Source organism: Delphinus delphis, chromosome 12 (assembly GCF_949987515.2).
Source record: "Delphinus delphis chromosome 12, mDelDel1.2, whole genome shotgun sequence".
Taxonomy (NCBI): domain Eukaryota; kingdom Metazoa; phylum Chordata; class Mammalia; order Artiodactyla; family Delphinidae; genus Delphinus; species Delphinus delphis.
The window spans coordinates 15,217,248-15,227,018 of NC_082694.2; the positions used below are offsets into that span (position 1 = coordinate 15,217,248).

At 60.3% G+C, this 9,771-nt stretch overlaps 1 protein-coding gene across 1 annotated transcript in view; it reads left to right on the plus strand.

The window, feature by feature from the left end:
- The window catches only part of POLR1A (RNA polymerase I subunit A), a 76,917-nt gene extending 67,371 nt beyond the window's left edge, over positions 1-9,546 (plus strand). Inside the window, exons 28-34 of the mRNA XM_060027416.1 lie at positions 2,796-2,922; positions 4,227-4,337; positions 4,911-5,204; positions 5,953-6,153; positions 7,377-7,494; positions 7,982-8,146; positions 8,530-9,546. Of these exons, the coding sequence (XP_059883399.1) occupies positions 2,796-2,922; positions 4,227-4,337; positions 4,911-5,204; positions 5,953-6,153; positions 7,377-7,494; positions 7,982-8,146; positions 8,530-8,630 (1,117 nt within the window). The 3' untranslated portion in view covers positions 8,631-9,546. The remainder of the gene's footprint in view (positions 1-2,795; positions 2,923-4,226; positions 4,338-4,910; positions 5,205-5,952; positions 6,154-7,376; positions 7,495-7,981; positions 8,147-8,529) is intronic.
- The last annotated feature ends 225 nt before the right edge of the window (positions 9,547-9,771 follow it).

Consider the following 9,771-nt stretch of genomic DNA (forward strand, 5'->3'; position numbering starts at 1 on the left):
GTTGGGCTGCCTTTGCCAGGCCTGGGCAGTGAAGCAGCCTCATGCAGGCCCCCTGGAGACCACACGGGGATGGGGGTGTGCCTTCAGAAAAGCCCCCCCCCCCCCCCCCCCCCCGCCGGGAGCATTTTCTTTTTCCTTTCTCCCTTCCTCTTCTCTCTCTTCCCTCCTTCTGTCCCAGCTGTGGGATCTTGAGACTCTTTTGACACAGATTGGAGAAAAAAAAATAGAGACACAGAGGCGCTTCCCTAGATGGAGGTATAGAAGCCGTGAAGCTCCCCTCAGTATCTGTCCTGGCGCCCACCCCTTTGGACGTGTGTAAATGATCTGGAAGGTGGGCCGGGGTGGTGAGGTGGCAGGAGTACCGAGCTAGGTGGCAGGGGTGTGTGAGTTCCACGGCCTGCGGTCCCCAGCCGTGTAACACAGAGCCGGCAGTCTGCGGCGAGAGCTTCTGTGGGTCTGACTCTGCAAACAGCAGGTGGTGGAGCTGTTGGCAGGCACTTTCGGAAACAGCCGAGGGTCATGTTCCCTGCTGGTAATTATTTATGTGGGACGGAGGTTTCTGTGCAGCTGCCCCCCTCCGGTTCCCCCTCGGTTGCCACATTCTGACAAACAGCACGACCTTCACAGAGCAGTCACTGTGGGCCTCCGGTTTCCCGGCTCTGGGCAGAATCACAGAAGGGCAGACTCTCTGTACCCCCGGGAGAACTTCTGGCACACAGGTGACATGCCTGCCACTTACCGTTCAGGGGGTTATTCTCCTTTCTCACCTTCTGTCACGTTCTGCACTGGTCCTGTTCACCAGAAGAGGCAGGCAGGGTAGAGAGGATTTGCACCGGGGGGGGTTAGGGAAGGTCTCTTGGGGGGCTCCATCTGTGCTTAGACCCCACCGTGGGCCTGGGCGCGGCTCCAGCAGGTCGATGGGAGGCTGGGGAAATTGATGGCGGCGCACATGGCCCGCACAGAAGCCCAACGATGCACGTGCAGGGGGTGGGAGCAGGTGGGGGATTGGGGTTGAGGCCAGTTGCGGGGATTGAAGTGCTGGCAAGGGAGCCTCAGAGGGGTGATGTCACCTGAAGGGACAGGCCAGGGCGGCAGCCCCACAGCAGAGGGAGGCGACAAGCAGCTTCTGTGTGCGGAGGCAGCCCAGCTTCACACCCCGTCCGTGTCATTTCACGCCCTGCAGTCTGCGCTGCAGGCTCAGGCGTGGGGCAGGGGCGGTCCCAACACTTAAAGATGGGGTCAAGGCCCTCGTCTGTCTCTGTCTCCAGGCTCTGGCAGAACAGAGACTTGAACCAGAGCCTGTCCTTCCGGAAACATCTCTTCCGCCCCTTCCTCCCGGGTGGCCCGTATCTTTCTAAAGTCAAGCCGGGCTTCTCCCCTGTCTGGCCCTCTGGTCTCTGTCCACAGCACCTGGTGACCAGGCTCTTCCTTGGATCGGTGGTGAGGAGGCTTTTTTCTGCCAAGGGTAGAAGCTCAGCCAAAACCCTGTACAGCTTTAAAACGTTGGGGATTTTTTTTTTTTTTTTTTTTTTAGCGGTATGCAGGCCTCTCACTGTTGTGGCCTCTCCCGTTGCGGAGCACAGGCTCCGATGTGCAGGCCCAGCAGCCATGGCTCACGGGCCCAGCCGCTCCGTGGCATGTGGGATCTTCCCGGACCGGGGCACGAACCCGTGTCCCCTGCATCGGCAGACGGACTCTCAACCACTGCGCCACCAGGGAAGACCCAGTCTTTTGTTTTTAATGAACAAAATAGTAAACATCTGACCTGCCTGCTTCTCCAGTTAAAGCTCTAAGTGCCTGTCTTTTCATCCTTCCTTTGCCCTCAGGGCTGGTACATGGTGGGCCCATCATAGGCGCTCGGAGAACACAGGAAGGCTGGCTGGGCAGATGAGGAACTGATACTTTATATAATTAAAAGAAGGCTGTTTGATGTGCTGCTATGGCCTGATGCAGAAGACGGGCAAGAGGTTATATGAGGAAAGGAGCAGGGGGCGGGAGACAGGGTGAGGCCCAGAGGAAGCAAGAAATAGATAACTCAGGAGGGAAGGACCCAGGGGCCAGGAAAGGTCCTCTGGGCTGTGCCTCAAGTTGGTCCTTTTAAATTGGTTTCTTTCTAACCTGTCGACATGATTTACTGCCACAAAGTAAGTTATCACCGCCTTGGAGATCCCGATAAGCTCTTCCACATCTTAGTTCTCTCATCAAATTGTCGGGGGTCCCACACCAAGGAGACGGGAGTTGCCAGCCCTGAGCAGTGCCACTTCCTGGCGATGCGGTAGGCGGCGGGCTGGGGGCGGCCCTCGTCCCGGCCTGGACGCCCCTCTCCCGCTGCAGGCCCTGCCACCCTAGTTAGACGGCCACCACACAGCACCAAGAACTGTCACTTGCTGAGCAGCCAGCCTGCCAGGCCCCATGACAGGTATCGGATGTGGGGTTGTTTCTAATCCCTAAAGCAAGACTGCATGGTATCTATTAATACCCGCGTTTTCCAGACGAGAGAGGTAAAGCTCAGGAGGCCATCTGTGGTGATCGAGGCCACGCACCCTGGGAGTGGCAGGGCACGTATTCAGTCCAGGCCTGTTGGGTGTGGAGCAGTGTTCCTTCCGATGCGCCATATACCACCCAGAAACAGCAGGAGGGGGAGAAGTGAGCTGAAGGGAGAGGCAGGGTCTCCGTCTCCTGTAGAAGTCCACCTTAGGCGGGTGTGAGATCCTTAGAGCGTCCTGTCCCCACAGTGAGGGGAGAATGGAGGTGCTGGTACTGAACGGGGCTGCGTGGCTTTCTTCTCGTTTCAGATTCTTTAAAATTCTGATGGAATCCATCAGAAAGAAGAATAGTAAAGCATCGGCTTTCAGAAGCGTAAACACGCGGAGAGCTACCCAGCGGGATCTAGACAACGAAGGCGAGTCGGAGAGGAGTCGGGTGAGCGAGTCCCCTGAGGGCCCCTTGGGGAGGGGGAGGGTCCAGGGCTGGGAAGCACATCGGATGGCGGCTCACGGAGTCAGTTCTCCTAGGACGGCTCTGTGACCATCCTCGGTACCCCTTGAGCCCCTTCCTGCTGTCGGCCCATCTCTCCACTTACCTTGGCGTTTATCCACTGTTCTGAGAGAGCCGGAAAGCAACACTTTCTTCTTGAGTGTGGCGGGTCACGTCGGGCAGCATAGTCTGCCTGGCCCTGGGTGAGGGCCCTGGGTGAGGGCCCCAGGTCATCCATCTCTCTGCTCTCAGGGACCCCTCTGTCAGTGGTTTTTTTCCTCCTGAGGTTAGACTCAAAGTAATGGTACCCACTGAGGTCTTGGAAGTTCTTTTTCTGGTTTCGTTCACTCTGCCTTTGCCTTACCTAGGGCAGATGAATTGAGGCCCACGGAGTACTAGGCAAGGACCAGAGAGGCATTTTGAAGCCGGGAAGTTGGGCTACAGTGACGAAAAAGGATAGAGCCAGGGAAAAGCCCGTGGAGGCAAAACAGTCCAGGACTGATGGTACCTCATCCGCCAAGAGGCCCAGGAGCGGCGTGGGGCAGGTCCCTGGGTGTCATCTGAGCCGGCGGTCGGTAGGGCTGTGCTGTGCTTGGACAGGGCCACAATGAAGACCGGTCCTGTCCCTTCCCGGCTCGGTGACCTCAGCTATGTCACCTCCTCTCTCTGGGCCTGTCTCGTCATCCCTAAAATGAGGGCGTGGCCTACCTAGAGAGAGAGAGTGCCAGGTCTCCTGCCCCGGGGTCTACCAGTTGGCTAGCTCAAGCACAGATGGGCATGGGATGTCTTTGAAAGGCTGCCCGGTCTTAATCCTCAGATCACCCAGAAGGAGACTACAGGGAACTAGGAACCAAGGCCAGGAGAAAGGTATAAATATTTGGCTTTTAAAATACCAAGACAACTCTTTCCCTTCATCTCCACCCATAACAAAAATACTTGGAGTAACACCTTCTTTTCATGACTTGAAAAGCCTTGGCACTTCCTTTCTTTGGTTTCTTTTTTGTAAATGCAGGATTTTGCGAGTGGTGCGTGTAGAGATGTAGGGTGTGGAGAAGGAAGCGTGGGGTCCAGGGGTGGGTAGGGGGGTGGAAGGTAGGTAGATGGATAGTTGGCAAGGTGATAGGTGGCTGAACGATGATGAGCGGATGGGTGGGTGGGCGGGTGGGTGGCTGGGTGAGTGTGGTGGGTGGAGAGATGGATTCACCAGGGTATTAGAGCTCATCATTCTCTTTCTTGTCCCCACACCCCAGGGAGAGCAGGAAGGCGACGAGGAAGAGGAGGGGCACATCGTGGACGCCGAAGCTGAGGAGGGAGACGCTGATGCCTCGGACGCCAAACGCAAGGAGAAACAAGAGGAGGAGGTGAGGGGACCCCTTTGTCACAGATGAGGGCTCGCCCCCTGGTGCATGAGGCCACGCCTGTGCGTCATGCTGGAACCATCAGGAGCCTTGCAGCAAGGCGGGCTGCCCAGCGCACCAGTGGACTGAGAAGGCGGTGCTCATGGGGTGGCGGGTGGGCAAGGGCTGGCCGTCCCTGCGTCTGAATCAGATTCGAGGACCCAGAGGCCTTTGGGAGGGGGAGGAAGTCGGGCCGCCTCCTGTCTTTGCCATGAAAATTCTTCCTTCTCCTGCCCGTTACTGGTCCTCCACTGCCATGGTTGCTGCCAGGACAGAGGGCGGTGTGGCAGGGCTGAGCGGCTCCACGGGTGCGAGAGCTAGAGGCGCGGGGCGGGGTTCAGCTCAGAGGAGGGGGCCCAGGGGCTGAGGGGCTGGCATCCCCAGGGGAAGCAAGGAGGACAGCGGCCGGGCCGACGGAGCAGGCAGGGCCGGGGTCAGCCAGCAGCTGAGGCTTCTGCAGGGGCACCTGTTGGGCAGGCCAAGTCCAAACGGCTGGTGGGGCCCTAGTGACGCGGCCTGTGCTCCGCTCCCCGCCAGGTCGACTACGAGAGTGAGGACGAGGAGGATGGCGAGGACAGCGAGGACCTGCAGGAGGAAGGGACCGTCCTCGGGGAAGGCACTCCCCAGGCCCAGGCGCAGGAGGAGGAGGGGGGCTCAGGCCCCGAGGAGGACTCGCTCCCCGCTGCCCCACTGGTGCAGCCGTGGAAGCCCACCCGCAGCCGGGAGCCCCAGGACGCCGAGGCGGTGGAGCGCCGGGTGCGGGCCGTGCGCGAGTGCCACCCGTTCATCGAGGACTACCAGTACGACACCCAGGACGGCCTGTGGTGCCAGGTCAGTGCCGGGGCGGCCACCGGCTGCTCTCGTCTCCACCCCGGGTCCCTTAAAGAGGCTGGTGACAGCTGTGCACCTGCTACCCCCGGTCATGGCCTCGCACGTTCGACTTTCACACCCTCGTGGGCCAGTCCTCTCTCTGCACGGGGATCTGAGCCACCAGACTCTACGGGTGCTTTCACGTTGTACTTCAGGCCTCAGCACAACACGTGTGTTGACGTGTATCGGTTGTCATAGAGACGGGCAGAGACACTTCACTCCTCACACCGCCTTTGTTCCTGGTCCCCAGCTTCAGCACTGCAGTGTTGCCTGAGAGACTCGGTGGCTTGGATGCCTGGATGTCTCTACACGCAGACTGGCGTTCTAGTCCTTTCCTTCGATCCGATTCATTGGTTCCTAAGTGGTAGCGTGGGTACGGAGCCTTGACCGGGATTGCACCCGTGAAAGGACGCGTGTTGTGCTTTGTGGTGATTGAAAGGATATCAAGGGTGGTGTGAGTGGATGTGATTTTCACCGTTCTCACCGACATCTGTGAAAACATTGCTCTGCTGTATCCTCCTCAGCGGACTGGAGGTGACTGCCGTGTGGCCGCAAAAGCACCTAGCATTCACAGGCCCGGCCCGCCACCCGCTCACCCCAGCAGGGCCGCGGTGTTCCCTAGTGGGGCTCCGGAGGCGTCTCCTGGGGAGCCCGGGCAGTGGGTCTGGGGCGGCCCTCTCCCCGGCCCCAGCTCTCCCTCCTCTTGCAGGTGATGGTGAAACTCCCTCTCATCAAGGTCAACTTTGACATGAGCTCCCTGGTAGTGTCCCTGGCCCAAGGCGCTGTCGTCTACGCAACCAAGGGCATCACGAGGTGCCTCCTGAACGAAACCACCAACAGTAAGAACGAGAAGGAGCTCGTCTTAAACACAGAAGGCATCAACCTCCCGGAGCTGTTCAAGTACGCCGAGGTGCGTGGCCCCACTCCCTCCTGGGCTGTTCGCGCTCCCAGCCCAGGGTCCCCGAACCGAGTCTGCACCTCCCGGCCCACCTCCCGGGGATCCCTGATGCACATGAGCCTGGTAAGGCTTGCAGTACGGAACCGGCTTAACTTTACGGAACTGAGTTTCCCAAATCGCTTTGAGTACAGTTTCTTCTCCTTGAAATTAAAACCTTCCTGAAGTACACTCGTAAGAAGTAGTTTTCTGAGTCGCTGGCCTGGGGGCTGCTCACTTTACCGGGTGAAGGAGGCCCTGGGTGCAGAGGGGCCCCGCCCCGCCCCCCACGCCCGGCAGAGGCCTGTGCGCCCTGTTCCGCCTGCTCCCCCACCCTTTCCTCTGGGCTCTCTCCTGCTTCCCCCCAGCTTCACGGAGCCTCCCAGAACCTTCCGAGGTGCTCTCGACCCGCGGGCGCGAGTTTTCCCCACAGAATTCTGAGTTGCTGGGACCAGCTCACTCTTCCCTGGTCCGTGCGCACCAAGCTGGCGAGGCTCTCCGGCCTCACATGCACCCCCCCGCCCCGCACAGCACTGCCCCACTAAGGCCCCTTCTGCCCCGGAGCCTCTCACAGGCTGCTTTCCCGGAGGACGCAGCAGGCAGAGCTCATGCCTCCTGAGAGCCGGCCACTGACAGGCCAAGCTCCGCGTCGTGCTCGTGGGATTTGTCCAGACGAGGCCCGGCAGGCCACCAGGGTCTCTGCTGTTGCCTCTGGGGGTGACCTGCCACAGTGCAGAGCCACCGTGGGCCCCCTGGGGCAGCCGACCTGGAGCCCCAGGCCCCTGATAGGGCCCGGCTGACCCCCATGCAGCCGGCCCAGCCCTGCTCCCCATGCCTGGGGGAGGCGTTTGGGTCTCTGCTGAGGAACTTGCCTCGCCTACCAGGGGAAGCCTCTGTCCTAGGAAACAGGTCTCTCCATTAAAGAGACAAACACCTTTCTTCCTGTTGACTGTAAAGCAGGTACCAAGTCATCCTCTAGCCCTGGTGATGATGAGACAGACCTTGGGGCCCGGCCAGCGTGCTGTTGGCAGCTCTGCCTACACTGTTTCCTTTCGCTAGTCCTGGGCCACCTCGCAACCACGTTGTCATCAGCTGTGCTTGAGTGCCAGCCAAGCGGGGGGGTCGGCCTGGGTGGGGTGTGTCCGCAGGAAGGGGCAGAAGGCCAGGCCCTCCAAACCAATCCCTCCCTCCTCCCCCAGGTTCTGGATTTGCGTCGCCTCTATTCCAATGACATCCATGCCATGGCCAGCACGTACGGCATCGAGGCCGCTCTGCGGGTGATCGAGAAGGAGATCAAGGATGTGTTCGCCGTGTACGGTAAGAGGGGCTGCGGGCGGCGCTCGGGAGGTCCTGGGGTGTCAATCCAGCTCCGCAGGGAACCGAAATAGGGGCACGGTGAGCATGGAGCCCGTAGGGGATCCTCAGAACCACCGTGGAGAGGGAGTCCCTTGTGGGTCAGTCCTGTCAGTCCCGTCCCCGAGGCCTCCTAGCGTGTTTCTCGTCTGCTGGCCTCTGAGGGAGAGTCTGCTTCCTCATCCTGCCTTCAGGGTTTCAGTTCCCAAGTGCAAACAGTGATTTAGGGTCTTGTGTCCTGCACGGCTGCTTCCCGTGCTGCTGGATGGAAGTGGAGAGAGATGTAGTAATGGCGACTGGGGAGGGAGGGCTGCCTGCCGAGGTCGGGGGTTAGGGAGCTGAGTGAGTAGGTGACGGAGCTGGAGGGGGGCGCCCTCGTGTCAGCTGATGCGGCTGCCATCGCCTCCTCATCACTGCTTAACCCTCCCTTCGGTTGCCGCCCGTGTGACAGGCATCGCCGTTGACCCCCGCCACCTCTCCCTGGTCGCTGACTACATGTGCTTCGAGGGTGTCTACAAGCCGCTGAACCGCTTTGGGATCCGGTCGAACTCCTCCCCACTGCAGCAGATGACGTTTGAGACCAGCTTCCAGTTTCTGAAGCAGGCCACCATGATGGGTCAGTCGTGGGCAGGGGCCCTTGGCCTCCCCTCTCCTGAGTCTGCTCTGGGCAGATGGGCTCGTCCCTCGGGCACCTCTCCACACGCCTCACATGCAGGGGACATCTTGGCATCTCACTGCGGGAAGCAGCTGGCAGGGGCGGGCAGCAGATGGGAGAGCTGCTTCTGCCTTTTGGAGAAGAGGGAGAGGGTCTTCCTCTCTTTGAAACGCAGGAGCAGTGCGGCCTCGTTCCCGTCAGACCCTGAGCCTCAGCACCACCCCTCGTGGCCTCGGAGGTGCCCCACCCGCCCAGCCTCAGTGCTGAGTGCCGCCCCCCATCGCCTTCCACCACCCCTGACTTCTCCCTCAGCCAACTAACGAGCACTCTTGTGTCTCTCCCAGGATCCCACGATGAGCTGAGGTCGCCGTCAGCCTGCCTCGTGGTTGGGAAGGTCGTCAAGGGCGGGACAGGCCTCTTCGAGCTCAAGCAGCCCCTGAGATAGCAGCCCCTGCGCACTGGCCGCCTGGCCTGCCCGTCACAGGAGAGGACCGGGAGACCGGAGTCCCGGGCAGTTCATGGTGACGGTGCAGAGCCCGGCAGTGACTTCGGGGGGTCCAAAAAGCAGCCGGCCTCTGGGCTGGACTGGCTTCACCTGGAAAGTGGCTACATTGCTCATCCCTGCCCCTCCCCATCTCACGATGCACACGAGGTCCACCGAGTCCCCCGAACCCCTCCGAAGCGGCCGGACCTCCCCCTGTGCTGCAGGAGGCCTTGGAGGTGGAACCCCTGGCCGCCCCCAGGGTAGGGGCGCGAGGTCTCAGTGCTGTGAGCAGCCAGTGACTGCAGGCAGGCTTCCTGCGGGCTCACGACGAGCGGGGGCCCTGCTGCTGCGTGGCCTGCCCCTTCTGGCCGCGCCAGCCCCTGGGGACAGAGTTCCCAAAGAGGCCCCCGCTAAGGCTCTTTCTCTGGAACAAGCACAGGATGGTGGAGACCTCTACCCAGCCAGCTTCCGTGCCTGGGGCAGAGCCCTGGCCCTGCTGGCATGTGGTTACGTGTCCTTCTGAACCAGATCAGCCCTGAGTCCGGGGCTGGTCTCTTCGGGGCCCCAGCAGCTCACCCCCAGACATAAAACCCTGGATCCCCAGCCAGGCTGTACCGCTTGAGCAAGTTGCCCGGCTGTCTTTCCCTAGCTCTGCTCTCAAGCCAGCACTGAGGCCTGCGTCCCTGTGCAGGCTCTGCTCCATCCGGGGTCATCCGGGCTCCCTTGACCTTTGGTACCAGCAGCAGGCGGCCCTGACATGGACAGAGAAATCAGAGGACTTGTGCCGAGGCTTTGTAAAACCAGACGCTGTTTCTATTTTTGTCTAATGTTATTCCAACTCAGGCTGAGTAATAAACATCACTGGAACTAGCTGTTGGGAGGAAAGAAGTCTAAAAGACTGCGGGCTTTTTGATTTTGTTCTTTGCTCTTTGGTTTGTGGTTTCTACATCTGTGACTTGAGAGCCTGGGACTGGAATTACTCAGCGCAGTCACATCTCGGATTCCTCTTCCTGTTTTTTTGGCAGAGGACGTGGAGGGAGAGCTCAGCCCTGGCAGCCTCCCACTCTGACCCCTGCCTGGCCCTGTGGTGTCCCCCTTCCAC